At 47.5% G+C, this 20,828-nt stretch overlaps 2 protein-coding genes across 3 annotated transcripts; both read left to right on the top strand.

Moving 5' to 3' along the window:
* The first annotated feature begins 2,073 nt into the window (after positions 1 to 2,073).
* LOC129145082 (uncharacterized) lies at positions 2,074 to 4,466 on the top strand. 2 transcript variants are annotated; one of them, XM_054690788.1, is made up of 2 exons: positions 2,074 to 2,423; positions 3,180 to 4,466. In XM_054690788.1, the coding sequence occupies exons 1-2, from the start codon at positions 2,173 to 2,175 to the stop codon at positions 3,397 to 3,399; spliced, it is 471 nt and encodes a 156-aa protein (XP_054546763.1). In that variant the 5' UTR covers positions 2,074 to 2,172; the 3' UTR covers positions 3,400 to 4,466. The 2 variants fall into 2 exon arrangements, with proteins under 2 accessions (XP_054546763.1, XP_054546762.1); XM_054690787.1 differs by having other exon boundaries at positions 2,092 to 2,423.
* LOC119235037 (uncharacterized) lies at positions 4,428 to 10,452 on the top strand (the record flags this gene model as incomplete). Its single annotated transcript, XM_037498074.2, has 1 exon — positions 4,428 to 10,452. A coding segment is annotated over one exon (3,630 nt), but the record flags the coding sequence as incomplete, so codon positions are not given.
* Positions 10,453 to 20,828: the final 10,376 nt, after the last annotated feature.

Here is a 20,828-nt window from a genome sequence, read left to right as displayed (position 1 = left end):
TTCCGGAAATATAGGGAGAAAAGGTCTCAACAGATTCCTATTGATGGAACTGTTGAGAGGAAAAACTTTCCTACAAAGGACTGAATAGACCTGGAAATACACCTAACATTTACTAAGGTTTCTTTGACATAATACTGGAAATTTTTTTATGCATTCTGTCCTGAATCCACTAAGTTTTTGTTTTGTTTTGTTTTGTTTGAGTAACCAGGATCTGCAGAAAGGTTGTAATTTTTTTTCCAGCAAAACTAACTTGTCACATTTTCTCTCCCCTTGATATCAACACAGCATACAAATAGTGGTAGTAATTTTTGCTACTTATCTTAGAGTCTGTTTTTGCGTAACTTCCATAGGGATTTTGTCTGTTTTAAAAAAAAAAATTGGACGTGAGTTTGATTGTGTGGCTTTGTGTGGAGTTCTTCCAAAAAGTTGAAAAAGAGCTGAACCAAGAAGAGGAGAACCTGTTTGCCTTCTTTGTAGGGTTCCAGAGACCTCCAAAGAAGGTGAGGAAGCTTGCCTCCATTGGCAGGACTGGACAACCCGGCCAACGAAAAAGCCCTGGTACCCTCAAGAAGAGGAAAGCCCAGGTGGAGTCTGATGAGACCAACTTTATACCTGAAGCCTACATCCACTGGATGCCACCGGTTCGCTCTGATCCTGTGTGGAGTATTTCAACAAAGCCAGCTAAAAATTGCTGTTAGTTATTTTCTGCCCTGTGATTTTATGCAAAAATAGGAAAAATGGTTTAAAAGTAGATTTAGTTTGCAAACTTTTGCTTTGCTGTTAAAAGTTTGGGATCGAGGTTGAGAAAATTTGTGGTTTTTTACATCAGTTGAACCATTTTAACATTTTTTTCCCTGTGATTTTGATATATTTGCTATCTTGTTTTAGCCAATTCTCCAGATTTTTTTTTTCTTTTGGCTTGAATAATGGACTATTTTTAAGTAATGAAACTGTCATAGTGGACATTCATGGACAATGCCGCTGACTAATTGTTGCTTCTCTTACACACATTGTAACCCTGAAAAAAGACTGTCTCCTAAGACTACACCCTGAGATCTGTGCCACCATAGATATGGTGGAATAAAAATTAAAAGGGGGGATTGTAACAGGGTGGTCCCCAGGAAAGGGGGAGTTTCCCTGCCCCACCCAAGGGAGGGTGGAGCTGAGCAGGAAGAGGAGAAGCTGCAGAAGAGACTGAGGAAGGAAGCAGGATGGAGCCAGGAGACCTGGAGGAGGTGCATGGAGCCTAGAGACACGTGAAGAAACTGCGCTTGTCTTTTGGTCGTGGACTGGGTGACACAGATGTGGGTGAGACCCGTGGGGAGGTGACCATGGCAGCTTTTATCTGGATGTTGATTTTGCTCTTTTCCTTCCGGGCTTGTCCAGTTGTTTGTGACCCTTTTCTGTGGGTCCCCACTGGAAGATGCTTTAGACTTGTGGCAGGCTTTGGGGCCTTGCTCTGGGCCAATCCCATATGGATGGACTTTTACCCACGAGGGGACGGGTAACTTTAGGTGCTTCATTTAGAAACTAGACTCTTTGCCTTACCTGTATTGTTTCCTAGTTTTATTAAAGTTCCTTCCCATTAAAGTCTCCTATGTTTTGTGTTGATGCGGCGGATGGCAGAACCCATTTAGAATAGGCAGGTTTGCGGGGCTTGGGCTGCCCCTCTCCCTGTCCTATAACACTTCCACATTCCTGTTTCCTGGTGGGCTTCCTGGTGGGTTTTTGCATCCAGGCCTCCTGCATGGACCTTTCAGTAGTGAAACAATGGGTAACTTTTTTTTTTTTAAATCATACAATTGTATGATTATCCTTACATTTACAGAAAGTTATTTTCTTAAAAATGCTTACTTAGCATACGTTGGTTATTGTGGAACCAAGCTTAGCTGAGGTTTCGCCATTTTGTATATCCTCCACCTTGATATGTTAGTCCTTGTCCAGCCGCATTCCGGAGATAGTTTCAGCAGTCACAACCCTCACTCCACTTGGTGACGAAAAAGCAGACCACCCCAGCCGCCAATGAGGGCAGTCCTGTCCATAAATGGGACAGCATCTCTAACCGTCCAATCAGTTTGAAACTGTAACCGCGCGCGCCCAAAGTGCCTTTGTAGTAGCCAATGAATAATTGCCAACTTCTTTCAAAGTTCCCGCCACTCGCGACCCTATAAGATGTCCCAGCTTCCTCTGTTCGGGGCTCTCGACCTCTGCCGTTGCATCGGTGCGTGTCGAGGGCCCGGTCTCGAGCCCGTATTAAACTCCTTTGTGCCCTTGCATCGGTTGTCTGTGTCCTTGGGGGCTGCACTGGTCGACGTGGGCACAACATTTTGGGGGCTCGTCCGGGATCGACGAGTGCAGACCCCAACTGCCGAGCAACCGAAAGGAGTTCTAAAGCGCGCAGGTGAGTTCCAACACTCGCCCAGGTAAGCTTCAAGTCTGCAGACCTGTAGTTGTACTTAGTACCTGTATCTTTTGTACTTTGTACCTGTAGAAGCTGTTTTGTACTTAGTACCTGTATCTTTTGTACTTTGTACCTGTAGAAGCTGTTTTGTACTTAGTACCTGTATCTTTTGTACTTTGTACCTGTAGAAGCTGTTTTGTACTTAGTACCTGTATCTTTTGTACTTTGTACCTGTAAAAGCTGTAATTGTTTGCAAACCTGAAAATCTGTTCAATAGCCGGGTCAGGCTTAAGTGGACGCACTTGAAAGCCGCCGGCGTGGACCGCGGGAGACGTCCCCGGACCACATGTTAGGAAGGCCACACCCTTTGCGGGGAAGCAGATACCCCTTTTGGGGGCCTTTTGAAAAATCAGTCTTTGGCCTGTTTCTTGTGACGACAGCCACTGTACTTCTAGCATTTGTCATCATGGGTCAATCACCATCTACCCCTCTATCCGTTGTTTTACAGCATTTTAAAGATGTCAGGTCCAGAGGGTCGGACCTCAGTGTAAATATAAAAAAATCCCCTCTAATCACCTTTTGTTCCTCAGAGTGGCCGAAGTTCGGAGTTGGTTGGCCCCCGGAGGGAACTTTTGATTTACAGATTGTCCGTCGCGTAAAGGAAATCATCACCAGTGAAAGAAAATTCGGACATCCTGACCAACTCCCGTATATCTTAGTCTGGCAAGATCTAGTCCAGAACCCCCCTGCTTGGTTAAAGCCATTTTTGTCGTTACAGGCACAACCCGTACTGCCGGCTAAACTGCTTGGGTCCCACCCCAACACCCCGTCGGCACCTGCGGTTATCCAAGATTCTACCCCGGAGGAACTTCTATTTCCACCACCCTATCATAACCCTTGTAGTAACCCTCCCCAACTCCTGCGGTCGGCTGACCACCCTCTCCCAGAGGCGGGCGGGGCTCGTGGGCAGGGTCCGGCGGCAGGCACCCGCTCAGTGAAGGCGAATTCCCCGGATTCCACCGTCCTGCCCCTGCGTGTGGCAGGATTGCCTAATGAGCAGGGCAACCAGCCCATGCACTACTGGCCGTTTGCGACCAGTGACCTCTACAACTGGAGAGCACAAAATGCACGTTTCTCTGACAACCCTAAAGACCTTGTTAATCTCCTAGACACTGTTCTATTTACTCATCAGCCCACCTGGGATGATTGCCAACAGCTCTTGCAGGTCCTCTTCACCACTGAGGAGCGAGATCGTATACTGACGGCCGCCAGGAAATTAGTCCCTGGAGAAGATGGCACACCCACCACAAACGCGGCCCGCATAGATTTAGTGTTTCCCTTGACCCGACCTGACTGGGATTTTAACCAGGCTGAAGGTAAGGAGAGACTCCGGGTGTACCGCCAGACTCTAATGGCAGGGTTGCGTGCAGCAGCCCGCAAGCCCACCAATTTGGCCAAGGTAGGGGATGTGCAGCAGGGAAGGGAGGAGACCCCCGCGGCTTTTCTAGAACGCCTCATGGAAGCTTTTCGGCAATATACTCCTATGGATCCGGAGGCAACGGAGAACAGGGCCGCGGTGGTAATGGCCTTTGTTAACCAGGCGGCTCCTGACATTAAACAAAAACTACAAAGAATAGATAGGCTGGGAGAAAAATCTATTCGAGATCTTATGGAGGTGGCAGAAAAGGTGTACAATCGCCGTGAAACTCCTGAGCAAAGAGAAGACCGCATCCGCCAGGAAGAACGGAAGGTAAGGGCGGCTGAAAACGCACGCCACACTCGGGATATGGCCAGAATCCTGTTCGCCGTCACTCAAAAGGACAACCCGGGTAAGCTACACCCCTCCCGCCGCCCCAGCTCCACAGGGACAGGCAGGACCCTACAGCGTGATCAATGTGCATACTGCACTCAAAAAGGACACTGGGCCAAACATTGCCCAAAGAAACGGGGAATAACCTCAAACAACCCCGCCGTTTCTGACACTCCTGTCCTGGTGCTCGGGGGCACAAGAGATGACAGTGACTAGGACCGTCAGGGCTCGACCCTCCCCGAGCCCCGGCTAACCTTAAAAGTGGAGGGGAGACCCGTTAATTTCCTTGTGGACACGGGGGCACAGCATTCAGTCCTCACGGAACCCTTGGGTAAACTTTCCGGTAAAACTTCGTGGGTGCAAGGGGCTACGGGATGCAAGCAGTATCCCTGGACCACGAAAAGATCTGTAGACCTGGAAAAAGGTCAGGTCTCGCACACCTTCGTTGTAATTCCTGAATGCCCGTACCCATTAATTGGAAGAGACCTTTTAACCAAGGTAGGAGCGCAAATCTCATTTGGACAGGAAGGTGTCGAAATCAAGGACTTTAAGGGCTCTCCCCTACACGTCCTCACGATTTCCCTTCAAGATGAGTACCGCCTTTTGGTGGCGCCAGATCACCCACCCCTTTCTGGGTGGTGGATGGAATCTTTCTCGAATGTTTGGGCAGAAACCGGGGGCGTTGGCCTGGCGTCCCACAGACCACCCATTATAGTCCAGCTAAAGCCTGGGGCTGAACCCATTCGGGTAAAACAGTACCCTATGCCTGCAGAAGCCAAGGCAGGAATAACGCCTCATATTCGGAGGCTATTGGACAGTGGTATCCTTAAAACATGCCATTCGTCATGGAACACCCCTTTGTTACCGGTGCGAAAACCACACTCGCAAGACTTCAGGCCGGTACAGGACCTCAGAGAAGTAAATAAACGGGTCATAGATATCCACCCCACAGTCCCAAACCCTTATACCTTGCTGAGTGCCTTGCCACCTACTCATGTGTGGTACACAGTATTGGACTTAAAAGATGCCTTCTTTAGTCTACCACTAGCACCCCAAAGCCAGGAAATGTTTGCCTTTGAATGGCAGGATGCGGAACGGGGCATCAGTGGACAATTAACTTGGACAAGGTTGCCTCAAGGGTTTAAAAACTCTCCCACCCTTTTTGACGAGGCCCTTCATGAGGATTTAAGAAAATTCCGCAGCCGATTTCCCGAACTAACTTTGCTCCAGTATGTTGATGATCTGTTACTTGCAGCGGAAAGTGAGCAGGCCTGCCGAACAGGAACAGCCGAATTACTGACGGAACTGGGCCAGATGGGATACCGCGTCTCCGCAAAAAAGGCACAAATTTGCCTGCCCGAGGTAATCTATCTGGGCTACCGCCTCAAAAACGGTTATAGGTGGCTGACGGAAGCCAGAAAAGCTACTGTCTTACAGTTACCGACACCCACCACCAAAAGGGAGGTACGTGAGTTCCTGGGATCTGCTGGGTTTTGCCGGCTATGGATACCTGGATTCGCAGACCTGGCCCAACCCTTGTATGAGGCTACCCGGGAAAAAGTAACTTTTCAGTGGACTCCCCAGATGCAGCAGTCCTTTGAGTCCTTAAAGAGGGCTTTACTGTCTGCACCAGCCCTGGGTCTTCCGGACATTACAAAGCCTTTCCATTTGTTCGTAGATGAGGCAAAGGGCATAGCTAAAGGGGTGCTCACTCAGTCCTTGGGCCCCTGGAGGCGTCCTGTGGCTTATCTGTCTAAAAAGTTAGACCCGGTGACGTCCGGCTGGCCACCGTGCTTACGCATGGTGGCAGCGGCTGCCCTCCTTTTCAAGGACTCCCAAAAACTGTCTCTGGGACAAGTTACTTCCATAACCACCCCCCATGCGGTGGAAGGAGTCCTCAGGCAGCCGCCAGAGAGGTGGATGAGTAATGCCCGAATCACGCATTACCAAAGCCTATTGCTCAACCCAGAGAGGGTCAATTTTTCGCCACCCACGGGGCTAAACCCCGCCTCCCTCCTACCTGCCCCTGACCTGGAGGCCCATCTAGACTGTGTTGATATCTTGGCCCAGGTCCAAGGGTTACGCCCTGATCTGCGAGATAACCCTCTGCCGGACGGACTGGTTTGGTTTACGGATGGGAGCAGTTTTATCCACGAGGGCCGAAGAGCGGCAGGGGCGGCAGTGGTGTCCATGCAGGAAGTCATATGGGCTGAGCCTTTGCCATCCGGGACGTCCGCTCAAAAGGCTGAACTAATTGCCCTAACCAAAGCTCTCACCTTGGCTCGAGGGAAAAATTTAACTGTGTATACTGACAGCAGATATGCATTTGCCACGGCCCACGTACACGGGGCCATATATCGAGAGCGCGGGCTCTTAACCTCCGACGGCAAAGGCATTAAAAACGCTCAAGAAATTATGGATCTCCTGGCAGCGCTGTGGCTACCACGTAAGCTGGCTATAGTACATCATCCAGGTCATCAAAAGGACTCCTCGACTCCAACTCAAGGTAATAAGCGGGCGGATGAGGCAGCACGCCAAGCTGCCCTAATGCCGGTAGATGCCCTGACAGTAAAACTCCCAGACCCAGGGGACCCGCAGCTGCCGGAAGACCCAGAGTATAGTGCTATGGACTTTGACTACATACAGTCTCTACCGGGTGCTTTTTCTTTGGGACACTGGTGGTACACCCAAGAAACTAAGGCCATCTTGCCAGCACACTTGGCCACTGATCTCATTCAGCGCTTGCACCGAGCCACGCATTTGGGAGAGAGAAAAATTCTAACTCTAATCAGGCAATGGAACCTCCATGTCCGGGACGCAACCTGTACCGTGCGACAAGTAGTGGCATCCTGCCAGTCGTGTGCCATGGTAAACGCCACCAAGACAACCGGTGAACCAGGAATGAGGCCGCGAGGAACGCGCCCGGGGGTCCATTGGGAAATAGACTTCACCGAGGTAAGACCAGGTAAATTTGGCTATCGATACCTGCTGGTCCTGGTGGACACGTTTTCCGGATGGCCGGAGGCGTTCCCGACAAGAGGTGAGTCAGCTCGAGTGGTAGCCAAAATCCTGTTGGAAAACATTTTTCCTAGATTTGGGTTTCCAGTGACCATTGGGTCAGACAATGGACCAGCCTTTGTCTCTCAGGTATCGAAATCTGTGGCTTCTGCCCTGGGAGCAGAGTGGAAGCTCCATTGTGCCTATCGGCCCCAGAGTTCAGGGCAGGTGGAGAGAATGAACAGAACTTTAAAAGAAACTTTAACTAAATTAACTTTAGAGTCTGGCGGGGACTGGGTGACTCTCCTTCCCTATGCCCTCTTCCGGGCTCGCAATTCCCCTTATCGTCTGGGTCTGTCTCCGTTCGAGATTATCTATGGAACCGCCCCCCCAACCACACCGCACGGTGCGCAGTTAGCTTGTGATTTGCCTTCTGATTGTGAACTTTTTCTTTCTGTGTGGGCTGTACAGCAGGCTCACCAGGAGGTCTGGCCCCGCCTCAGAGCGCTCTATGAAGGGGGAGGACCTTCTCAGACAGCCCACAAATTTCAGCCTGGAGATCTTGTCCTTGTCCGCCGACACAAGACCGACGGTCGTGGCCTCCAGCCCCGGTGGAAGGGTCCCTACATCGTCCTCCTGACCACACCCACCGCACTCAAAGTGGACGGCATCGCGGCCTGGGTTCATCACTCACACGTCAAGACGGCACCAACTGACGACTCCCAGCTGCAGTGGCGAGCCCGGAAGCATCCCACCAATCCACTCAAGCTGACTCTTCAGGCGCTCCCGGCTACAACCCATCGCTCCCAGACCACTGCCCACGCCGTGAAAAATGACACCAAACTGTAATGTTGGCTACCTACTGTCCTTCCTTTGTTTTCTCCTTGTCGGGGCTGACTGGGATCCCTGCCGATGGTGCATCACCGAAGGCATATTCGGTCATATTCAGAGCAAGTGCTATGTTAGCAAGCGTGCTTGCAGCCTTAAGGGAGTTCCTCTGTTTGTGGCGACCCTGATTAAGGGCACCACCCATGGATGTCCAGGTACAGTGGGAAGGGTGGTCTGTTGGAAGCGTTTAAATCAAATGCCGCCTAAAAATGAAAGTTGCAATCACTGTAAAGAGGGGGGGAGTTTTTCAGCCTATACCTTTGTTCATTCACAGTGCTATGAAAGGTCTACTGTTTATCAGTGCACAGAGTCCAATCAAACTTTCTGGACTGGTATATCCTTAGGAAATAACGCGGGATATGTATGCCCTGTCAAAGCAGGAAAACCCTTTTGTTGGACTCTGCAAACCCACTGGGGGATGACAGATGGTGGGGGTGTGCAAGACCACGCACGAAAGCAGGAAGTTCAGAGGGTTTTTGAACAAGTTGCCCAAACACAGGATCGGTGGTTCAAGCCGATACACATCCCAGGCCCGGTGGGTTCCCTTAAATTGGAAAAGACAGTACAGGCCATGTTAGACTCAGCCCTACAATTTTTAAACAAGACCAACCCAACCCTGGCCAGCGATTGCTGGTTATGTCTAAGAGAAGGACCCCCCCGTTACACAGCGATCCCTGCTGTGTACAACTGGATTAATTGGACAAACCTAAAGGGCCCAACCCATACGTGTAACCAGACCTTGCCCATCAATAATGTCAAGCTCTCCCCAACAGTTGCTCAGATGCCATGCCTTAGTCACAATGGGACCTTAAGAGTGGGTCAAGTAAATAAGGTACTCTGCAGTTCAGTAGTCAGTGCAACTAAGGCGCCCAGTTTTAATGGCTCTGCCTCTATGTGCCCGCCGGCACTGGGCACTATTTTCTTCTGTGGCACCACAGCCTACCCCGTACTCCCTGCTAACTGGTCGGGCTTGTGCATTTTAACATATCTCATGCCCGATGTGGGAGTGGTCCCAGGCAACCAAAGCCTTCCCATACAGCTCATCCAGTCTGTGCCTGCCGGACATAAGCGGGCCATAATTACCCCACTACTGCTCGGCCTGGGGGTGGCAGCCGGAGTGGGGACCGGAGTTGCTGGAATTGGGACCTCTGTTAACCTTTACCAAAAAATTTCAGCTCAGCTGGTGGGGGACATTGGGCGGCTAGCAGATACAACCTTAGAGTTACAGTCTCAGTTAGACTCTTTGGCCGCGGTGGTCCTGCAAAACCGCCGCGGGCTAGATCTTCTCACAGCAAAGGAAGGAGGCATCTGTCTCTACCTGCGGGAAGAATGTTGCTTCTATGCTAACAAGTCAGGAATAGTTAGAAATAAAATTAAGCAATTACAAGAGGAACTAGAACACCGGAGAAAAAAACTAGAAGACAACAATGCATTTCTTTGGGAAGGCTTAGGAGGATGGCTGCCCTATCTCTTGCCTCTTCTGGGCCCAGTCGTTACCCTCTTCTTAATTCTGTCTATCGGGCCCTGTGTCATTAATCGACTCGTGGCCTTTATTAAACAACGGGTAAACACGGTCCAGTTAATGGTGCTGCGCTCCCAATATGCCCCCTTACGCCAATATAACTCTCCCCAACAACCCCTAAAACAGGACCCCTCCCAATACATAGAAGTGGAGCCCTGACTGTTTCCCCTCATCGCCCACTTTCAGCAGGAAGCAGTTACTGATCAGAACGACGCCCCTTTTCCCTGACTGCAGTTAGGGGCTCCATTCCCAAAAAGGGAGGAATGAGACATAGGGCGAGTTAGGGTGATTAAGCAAGTTTCAGGAACAGTACAAAAGAGGACCTCTAAGGAGTTTAGGAAGGCTTCAGGGATAAAAACAACTAAAGAAACATCTCTTGTTTAAGCAGAGTAATTCTCATTTGTGGCTGAGAACTTTTGCTGGACCTATAACCCTGTGAATGAACAACAAAATGACACATAATGTGACTAAACGTAACCATAATTCTGAGACTGACTAACTGATAAAAGGCTTGGTAGCTGTGTTATTTTCTTAACTGACTAGCCGTTTTTTTCAAAAAAAAAAAAAAAAAAAAATGGGGAAATGTGGAACCAAGCTTAGCTGAGGTTTCGCCATTTTGTATATCCTCCACCTTGATATGTTAGTCCTTGTCCAGCCGCATTCCGGAGATAGTTTCAGCAGTCACAACCCTCACTCCACTTGGTGACGAAAAAGCAGACCACCCCAGCCGCCAATGAGGGCAGTCCTGTCCATAAATGGGACAGCATCTCTAACCGTCCAATCAGTTTGAAACTGTAACCGCGCGCGCCCAAAGTGCCTTTGTAGTAGCCAATGAATAATTGCCAACTTCTTTCAAAGTTCCCGCCACTCGCGACCCTATAAGATGTCCCAGCTTCCTCTGTTCGGGGCTCTCGACCTCTGCCGTTGCATCGGTGCGTGTCGAGGGCCCGGTCTCGAGCCCGTATTAAACTCCTTTGTGCCCTTGCATCGGTTGTCTGTGTCCTTGGGGGCTGCACTGGTCGACGTGGGCACAACAGTTATTAATATTCTAAAGAAGTTATAATGCTTGTGGCCAGCCTCGGCAAACTGTCCTGTCAGGGGTTCCTGTAAGGATGAGAGGGCATGGACAAATCTGAGGGATTCGGGGGAGGGCGAGTGAGCAGATGCAAACCCTTGATCAGGGTGCAGACATCATCCTGTGAGGGTCTCAGCAGCCCTTTATTTATACCTTACAAGCAAACCATGAGAGTACATAAGCATATGCATTAGAGCAGGAAGATAACAATCATCACATCTTCCTCTAGAACAGCCAGGGGTTTATTTGCCCTTCAGCAGAGGTTGTAACATTCTTTATTTTGAAGAAGGCACAGTTGCTAAACAAAAGTGTTCTTAGAATAGTCATTTATCTTAAACAATCATTTTGTTATAGGACAGGGAGAGGGGCAGCCCTGGGACAGAAGCTGAAAGAGCAGATTAAACATCTAAGCACAAATTACACCTCCCCCACACTAGGGAGGGACAACAACAACACAGGTTTGAAAACCTGGTACAGTTACATGATGCACCCTAAAGAGTGCTTTCCATAACAGACCTTCCTCAGTAGGAAGCAGAAACTTAGAATCTTGTCTTACACCAGCAATTGAACAAATTCAGGATTCAAAATGGCAAACATGCCCAAAACAAATTGTGTAGACAAAATTCACAGCAGCAAATCCTTTCAGACTCAGACAAAATCTTGTTAATTTTTCTGATCCAGACTTTGCAAAAATTCAAGTTATCTCCAAGAATCCATCAAGGATACCAGCGATTACCAGTTACTGCTTAAAGCTACTCTTTCCTTAACACCCAGGCATACATTTGCTAATTAAAACACCACCACTCCACTGTTGGCTTGCAAAACCGGTCAGACACAGGGCAGGAAGTAGCCAAAGACAAAGCAACATACCACTGAAGAACCATTATTGCCTTTAGAAATGCTAATGAGACAGCAGAGATTACAAAAAGAAAGAAAAAAAAGTTCCAAGTGGCCTCAGACTCCATCTTTGATCTGGCCACATGGTCCAATGTACTGCCTAATCTTTTGAGTAAAACTGGCACAGAACAATTTCCACAAAATCAAATGTCTTAGAAAGTCACTACAAACAAATTACATACAGACACACAGATCTTCACAAAGCCCAAGCCAGTTTTTCAACAGCAAATCGACATATGAAACAAACACACCGGAGAAACCAAAAATCACATTTGCGCTTATGGTAGCCAGCGCCACAGGGAAGCCCAATTTCCCCATGGGGCTGACTAACCACGGATGGCTCTATCCTAAATCACGTTGGACGCCAAATCTGTTATAGGACAGGGAGAGGGTAGCCCAAACCCCGCAAACCTGCCTATTCTAAATGGGTTCTGCCATCCGCCGCATCAACACAAAACATAGGAGACTTTAATGGGAAGGAACTTTAATAAAACTAGGAAACAATACAGGTAAGGCAAAGAGTCTAGTTTCTAAATGAAGCACCCAAAGTTACCCGTCCCCTCGTGGGTAAAAGTCCATCCATATGGGATCGGCCCAGAGCAAAGCCCCAAAGCCTGCCACAAGTCTAAAGCATCTTCCAGTGGGGACCCACAGCAAAGGGTCAGAAATAACCAGACAAGCCCGGAAGGAAAAGAGCAAAATCAACATCAAGATAAAAGCTGCCATTGTCACCTCCCCACGGGTCTCACCCACATCTGTGTCACCCAGTCCACGACCAAAAGACAAGCACAGTTTCTTCACGTGTCTCTAGGCTCCATGTGCCTCCTCCAGGTCTCCTGGCTCCATCCTGCTTCCTTCCTCAGTCTCTTCTTCAGCTTCTCCTCTTCCTGCTCAGCTCCACCCTCCCTTGGGTGGGGCAGGGAACCTCCCCCTTTCCTGGGGACCACCCTGTTACAATTTATTACTAGCAAAAACTTATGTGACTGAAACTAACATTTCAGCATGAAAACTAACATTTAGCAAGGTGAAGGATTACCTAAGGGCTGGGGAAACAAAGGACAGGAAGTTATCTGGGGGAAGGGAGACCCAGGGATTTTTTCTAACTAACCTATAAAGTTGAGACTAACATATAACTGTTATAGTGTTAGGGGGAAAAAGGCTGTCCCAAAGCTAATTCCATACAGGCTTTGTGGACTCCACCCCCACCCCAGTGTTAGGGGGAAAAGGCTGCCCCAAAGCAAATTCCATACAGGCTTGGTGGACTCCACCCCCACCCCAGGCCAAAGCCAAAGACACTGGGAACTCTACATCCCATCACCACCCAAGGGAAGGTGGCTGGGACCTGAGGGTGGGGTTAAGCAGCCAGGTGGATACAAAAGGCAGACATGTGGGCTTTGGGGCTCTCTCCATTTGGGGCCCTCGGCCAGCTCGCGGCGTCCGTCTAGCTCTGAGAGTGACTTTGGGTTTCCAGGTCGTCGGATCGGGTAGGACGCATTAAAGACTTTATTTCCCTATTTTCTCCCTGAGTTGTACATTTTCCTTATTTCTTTTTCTCTTGTAAATAAACCTTTTATTAACCCTTTTGCGTGTGTCTGTAGTAGAGTATTCATAAGTCCCTTTAAAGCGCGCGGGTGAGGACCCACAGCCAGGAACCCGTTTAATATCGGGGTTGCTCTATAACAGCCAAATCTGTTATAGGACAGAGAGAGGGGCAGCCCAAACCCCGCAAACCTGCCTATTTTAAATGGGTTCTGCCATCCGCCGCATCAACACAAAACATATGACACTTTAATGGGAAGGAACTTTAATAAAACTAGGAAACAATACAGGTAAGGCAAATAATCTAGTTTCTAAATGAAGCACCCAAAGTTACCCGTCCCCTCGTGGGTAAAAGTCCATCCATATGGGAATGGCGCAGAGCAAGGCCCCAAAGCCTGCCACAAGTCTAAAGCATCTTCCAGTGGGGACCCACAGAAAAGGGTCACAAACAACCGGACAAGCCCGGAAGGAAAAGAGCAAAATCAACATCAAGATAAAAGCTGGCATTGTCACCTCCCCACAGGTGACACGTCTGTGTCACCCAGTCCACAACCCAAAGACAAGCACAGTTTCTTCACGTGTCTCTAGGCTCCATGCGCCTCCTCCAGGTCTCCTGGCTCCATCCTGCTTCCTTCCTTCCTCAGTCTCTTCTTGCAGCTTCTCTCTTCCTGCTCAGCTCCACCCTTCCTTGGGTGGGGCAGGGAACCTCCCCTTTCCTGGGGACCACCCTGTTACAATAGGACAGGGAGAGGGCAGCCCAAACCCCGCAAACCTGCCTATTCTAAATGGGTTTTGCCATCTGCCGCATCAACACAAAACATATGACACTTTAATGAGAAGGAACTTTAATAAAACTAGGAAACCACACAGGTAAGGCAAAGAGTCTAGTTTCTAAATGAAGCACCCAAAGTTACCCGTCCCCTCGTGGGTAAAAGTCCATCCATGTAGGATCGGCCAGAACAAGGCCCCAAAGCCTGCCACAAGTCTAAAGCATCTTCCAGTGGGGACCCACAAAAAAGGGCCAGAAACAACCAGACAAGCCCGGAAGGAAAAGAGCAAAATCAACATCAAGATAAAAGCTGCCATTGTCACCTCCCCATGGGTCTCACCCACATCTGTGTCACCCAGTCCACGACCAAAAGACAAGCGCAGTTTCCTCACGTGTCTCCTGGCTCCATCCTGCTTCCTTCCTCAGTCTCTTCTGCAGCAGGAGCTCAGCTCCACCCTCCCTTGGGTGGGGCAGGGAACCTCCCCCTTTCCTGGGGACCACTCTGTTACATAACCATATTGTTACAGGTCAGGGAGAGGAGCAGCCCAGACCCCACAAACCTCCCTATTCTAAATGGATTCTGCCATCTGGAAATCAACACAAAACATATGAATCTTTAATGAGAAAGACTTTAATACAGTTAGGAAACAATGCAGAAAAGGCAAAGAATATAGTTTCTAAATCAAGCACCCAAAGTTACCTGTCCCCTCGTAGGTAAAAGTCCACTCAAGCAGGATTGGCCCAGAGCAAGGCCCCAAAGCCTGCCACAAGTCTTAAGCATCTTCCAGTGGGGACCCACAGAAAAACATCAGAAACAACCACACAAGTCTGGAGGGAAAAGAGCAAAATCAAAATCAAGACAAAAACCGCCATTGTCACCTCCCCACGGGTCTCTCACCCACATCTGTGTCACCCAGTCCACCACCAAAAGGCAAGCACAGTTTCTTCACATGTCTCTCGGCTCCATGTGCCTCCTCCAGGTCTCCTTCTGGCTCCATCCTGCTTCCTTCCTTCTCAGTCTCCTCTGCAGCTTCTTTTCTCTCTGCTCCCTAGAACCTCCCCATTTCTTGGGGACCACCCTCTTATAATCCCCCCTTTTAATTTTTATTCCACCATATCTGTGGTGGCACAGATCTCAGGGTGCAGGAGACAGTCTTTTTCAGGGTTACAATGTGTGTAAAAGAAGCAACAATTAGTCAGCCGCATTGTCCATGAATGTCCAGTATGACAGTTTTCCATTACTGGAAAATAGTCCATTGGCCAAGCCAAAAAAAAAAAAATCTAGAGCATTAGAAGCATGCAGGTGAGGACCCACAGCTAGGCAACCCATTTTATATCGGGGCTACAGCAAAAAACAGAAGGCATTTATATAGTAATCATCATCTAATAGCATATTGTTTTAATAAGATATTGATTCAATATTAAGGAGCCAAGGGCCTGGAGGGCGTCAATGCCAGACAAACCGCACTGACTCTTCCCTAGCCCCCAAGCTCTCAATTAAAGGAGGAATTCTCCTAATCTAACAGAGGAGTTTTTGTTTTTTTTCCCCACATTTTATTTAATTTTTTTTTGTATTCCCCATACAATTACAACCCCTTATTTTGACCCCAAACCCTCCTTTCCTCACCCCCCACCCCCCATAGAGTGTCTCTGTTTCATAGTTGTTTGTTGATTTTGATATTTTCTTTCTTATAGTTATTCTTTTTCCTGGTCCCTTATTTACGTTTTCTAGATTCCTGCTATGAGTGAGACCATCCAGTACTTTTCTTTTTCTTTCTGGCTATTTCGCTGAGCATGATCCCTTCCAGAGCCATCCATGTTGCTGCAAATTGCATGTGTTTATCTTTTTTGAATACTGAGTAATATTCCATGGTGTATATGTACCACATCTTCTTGATCCAGTCACCTACTTTTGGGTGTTTGGGTTGTTTCCAAAGCTTAGCTGTTATAAACAGTGCTGCTATAAACATAGGGGTGCAGGTGCTCTTTGGAATTGATGTTTCTGTGTCCTTTGGGTAAATACCTAGGAGTGGAATTGCTGGATCATATGGAAGCTCTATCTTTAGTAGGTCCAGAAATCTCCACACAGCTCTCCATAGTGGTTGGACCAGTTTGCACTCCCACCAACAGTGTAGACGAGTTCCTTTTTCTCCACAACCTCGCCAACATTTGTTGTTGCTAGTTTTTTTAATATGTGCCATTCTCACTGGTGTGAGATGGTATCTCATGGTAGTTTTGATTTGCATTTCCCTGATTACAAGTGATGTTGAACATTTTTTCATATGCCTGTTGGCCATTTGCATTTCCTCTTCAGAGAAGTTTCTTTTTAGGTCTTCTGCCCATTCTTGGACTGGATTATTTTCTTTGTTTTTGTTGAGTCTCATCAGCTCTTTGTAGATTTTTGTGATCAGTCCTTTATCATTAGTGTTGTGTGCAAAAATGTTCTCCCAGTTGGTGGGGGTTCTCTTTGTTTTTGTTATTGTCTCTTTTGCTGTGCAGAAGCTCTTTAATTTGATGTAGTCCAGCTGTTTATCTTTGCCTTCACTATCACTGCTTTGGGTGATGTGTCTGTAAAGATGTCTTTGATGTGCATATCATGTCGTGTTTCACCTGTATTTCCTTCTATGTATTTTATGGTTTCAGGTCTTATGTCTAGTTCTTTAATCCATTTGAATTGGTTTTTGTGCATGGTGTGAGGTAGTACTCAAGCTTCATTCTTCTGCACGTAGCGACCCAGTTTTCCCAGCACCATTTATTGAATAAACTTTCTTTGCTCCAATGCATATGCTTTGCTCCTTTGTTAAAGATTAGTTGACCATAAATCTGTGGGTTTATTTCTGGATTTTTCTATTGAATTCCATTGGTCTGTGTTCTGTTCTTGTTCCAATACCATGCAGTTTTGATGATTATGGCTTTGTAGTATAGTTTGAAGTCTGGGAGTGTGATGCCTCCAATCCCTTCTTTTTTTTTTTTCAGGAGAACTTTGGTTATTCGGGGTTTTCGGTGATCCCATATGAATTTCATCAATAATTGTTCTATTTCTTTGAAGAATGACACTGAGATTTTTATTGGAATAGCATTGAATCTGTATATTGCTTTTGGTAGGATGGCCATTTTAATTATGTTTATTCTTCCAATCCATGAGAAGGGGATGTCTTTCCATTTCCTTGTGTCGTCTTCTATTTCTTTTAACAGTGTTTTATAGTTTTCTTTGTATAGGTCCTTTACCTCTTTTGTTAGATTTATTCCCAAATATTTGATTTTTTTTTGTTTCAATAATAAAAGGGATGGGTTTTTTGATTTCTTCTTCTTCAGATTTATTGTTGGTGTATAGGAAAGCTACTGACTTTTGCATTTTGATTTTGTATCCTGCCACTTTACTGAACTGATTGAGGAGTTGAATTAGTTTTTCTGTGGAGTTTTTGGGGTTCTCTATGTATATTATCATATCATCTGCAAACAGTGATAGTTTGACTTCTTTTCCTATTTGGATTCCTTGTATGTCTTTCTCTTGTCTTATTGCTCTGGCTAGGACTTCCAGTATTATATTGAAAAGCAGTGGTGAGAGTGGACATCCTTGTCTTGTTCCAGATCTTAATGGAATTGCTTTCAGCTTTTCACCATTGAGAATGATACTGGCTGTTGGCTTGTCATAGATGGCCTTTATGATGTTGAGGTATGTTCCTTGTATCCCAAGAATTTCAAGGGCTTTTATCATGAATGGGTGTTGCACTTTGTCGAAAGCTTTCTCGGCATCTTTTGATATTATCATGTGGTTTTTATATTTGTTTTTGTTGATGTGTTGGATAACGTTGATTGATTTTCGGATGTTAAACCATCCTTGTGTCCCTGGAATGAATCCTACTTGGTCGTGGTGAATTATCTTATGGATACATTGTTGGATTCTGATAGGTAAATTTTATTGAGGATTTTTGCATCAGTGTTCATTAGGGAGATTGGCCTGTAGTTTTCCTTTTTTGTGTTGTCCTTGTTCGGTTTTGGTATTAGTGTAATGTTGGCTTCATAGAACGTGTTTGGTATTGTCCCTTCCTTCTCAATTTTTTGGAAGAGTTTGTGAAGGATAGGCACTAATTCGTCTCTGAATGTTTGGTAGAATTCATTTGTAAATCCATCAGGTCCTGGGCTTTTGTTTTTGGGGAGGTTTTTGATGACCATTTCAATTTCGCTGCTTGTAATTGGTCTGTTTAGGTGTTCTATTTCTTCTTTATCTAGCTTTGGGTGATTGTAGAGTTGTAGAATTTGTCCATCTCCTCTAGATTGTTGAACTTGTTTCCATATAACTGTTCATAGTAGTTACTGATTATTCTTTTGATTTCTGCTGTGTCTGTTGTGATTTCTCCTCTTTCATTGATGATCCTGTTTATTTGTGCTTTCTCCCTTTTTTCCTTTGTGAGCCTGGCTAGGGGTTTGTCTATTTTATTGATTTTTTCAAAGAACCAGCTCTTGGTTTCATTGATCTTTTGGATTGTTTTTTCAGTTTCAATTCCATTATTTCTGCTTTGGTTTTTATTATTTTTTTCTTCTACTGGTTTTGGGGTTTTTTTTGTTGTTCTTTTTCTAGATCTTTGAGCTTTGAGATTAGGTTTTTTCTTTGAGTTCTTTCTTGTTTTTTGATGTGAGCTTCTATTGCTATATATTTTCCTCTTATTACTGCTTTTGGCAGCAGAGGTTTTTTGAGGCAGACTGGGTAATCTTTGTGAGCTTAGTAAAGCTTATAGGTTTAGGTGCTGCCCGTTGGAGACCAGCTAGGAGACAGGTGAGCCCAGCCCTGGGGTCCTGCCTGTGTCACTCTGGTAGTCCCACCCCGGCTCTGGGCTGGGAACTGCTGCAGAGCCTGGGGGCATGGCTGTGTCAGTCAAATGGACCTGATCTCCATGGTCTTGGACAGACCTAAAAACACATTCCCTTTTATTAGAGGTCAGGGTGGAAGAGAAGATAACATGTAATCATGACTTGTAAGGTCATAAGCTTGGGTAAGAAAACGATATTTTTGGTTGTAGGTAGTGAAAGAGCCAAGATGCTTTTCAATCTGGGAGAGGTCAGACAGAGAAAGGAACATGGACTCTAAACTCCTCCTTCAGTCCCACCCACTTCCCTAAGGGGAGGGACAAGAGGATAAGCAGAGAGAGGGTGTGGCTGCTGGGAGGTGAAAAGAAAGTGGGGGGGGGACTGGATTGGGGAGCTGGAGGAGGAGAAGATAGAGAATTTAGGGGATCAAAGGACACAGAAGAGGGGTTGGGAGAGGGCAAAGAGTCTGAGAGGAGTCTCGAGACTTTGAAAATATGGCAGGTTTTCAGGAGGTAGGGAAGGGTGGAGTGCAAGAGAAAGACAGCCTGGGCTTAAGGCAGTTTTGGGCCACTTTTTCTGCCTATGGCAAAGGTTGTCTAAGTTGGTTAGAATTTTGGGGTCAAAAGAGCCCATTTCTGGCCACCTAGAGCCACTGTCCAGTTCATATTTGGGCCAGGCCGTGGTGCAATAAAAATGAGGTGCTTAGGTCTCACATCCGGCTTTAAATGTAGAGGGCCCAGGGCCTTTAGGAGGCACCCCAAGGGGGTGTCTGCCAGAATGTGGGATTCCGTTGATTCCATAGTGATTGTCCCTCTTAGGATCTCAAGGGAGGGTCAGGGAGGGAGCCGAAGTCCCAGCGTCCCTGGCCCGATCCTCAGGGAATCGAGTGGGAGAGTGAAAGGGGAAGGCGGCGTCCCGCTGTCCTCTTTACCTCCAAAAATAGGAGAGATCGTTCCCCTGAGGAGACGTCTCACCTCAGAGGCAACCCCACATGGAAAGCGCAGATCAGGAGGGGGTAGCAATTGCTGAATAAAATGAAGAAACCCCGTGATCCTGTTACAGGCAGCATCAATGTTAGGGGGAAAGGATGTCCTGAGCTAATCCCATACAGGCTTTGTGGACTCCACCTGCACTCCAGACCAAAGCCATCAGGACATTGGGAAAGACAAATCCTGTCACCACCAAGGGAAGGTTGCTGGGACCTATAACACCAATACAAAACGGGGTGCCTGACTGTGGGTCCTCACCCGTGTGCTTAAAAGGATTATCAATGCTCTACTGCCGGCACACGCAAAAGGTTAATAAAAGGTTTATTTACAAGGGAAGGGGAAATGAGGAAATGTACAACTCAGGGAAAAAAAGTGGGAGACAAAGTTTTAAATCCGTCCTACCCGATCCGCCATCTGGAATCCCAAATGGCACTCTGAGAGCTGGCTGCGAGCCAGGAGCCCTGAAGCCAGGAGGCGAGCCAGAGAGCGAGCCCCCCAAGGCCCACATGTCTGGTTTTTATACCAACCCAGGCTGCTTAACTCCCCCCTCAGGTCCCAGCCACCTTCCCTTTGGTGGTGTCGGGATTTGTCTTTCCTGGTGTCCTGATGGCTTTGGCCTGGAGTAGGGGTGGAGTCCACAAAGCCTGCATGGAATTAGCTCAGGACATCCTTTCCCCCTAACAATCCAAGGGACCTTAGAGGCAACAGCTCACCCTGGGAGAGTCACGAGCCAAGCGCTAGTGATCCACAGGCTGGCCGAGTCTTTTCGTTATTTGCGATTATTTGGCAAAGTGCCCTAGGAAGAGAAGGTGGGCCAACAGGAGGAAGAGGAGGATGGCCCCTCCAAGGGAGATGAGAAGAAGAAGTTGTTGAGGCGTAAGTGGCCACATGGATTGGAGTTACCAGGAAGCCCAGTAAGGGACTAGAGCAAGTCCCTGCTCCGCTCACGTGACATGAGAGGCAACGAGGGCCGTCTCTCTCAGGGAGGGTGCCCCGGGTCGTGTACCAGCGGCTGTTAGCCTTAGTGAGCTCGGAGGGGTTGCAGGCTTCCAGTTCCACGGGGAGAGGTAGAAAGAGAGAGAGTGAAGGAGAGGGAGAGTGGAGGTTTGGGACAGGGCAGGATCCCCACGCG

The sequence above is a fragment of the Talpa occidentalis genome, unplaced genomic scaffold (assembly GCF_014898055.3).
Source record: "Talpa occidentalis isolate TD23 unplaced genomic scaffold, MPIMG_talOcc4v2.1 talOcc4.821, whole genome shotgun sequence".
Classification (NCBI taxonomy): Eukaryota; Metazoa; Chordata; class Mammalia; order Eulipotyphla; family Talpidae; genus Talpa; species Talpa occidentalis.
This window is presented reverse-complemented; position numbering and strand designations above follow the sequence as displayed.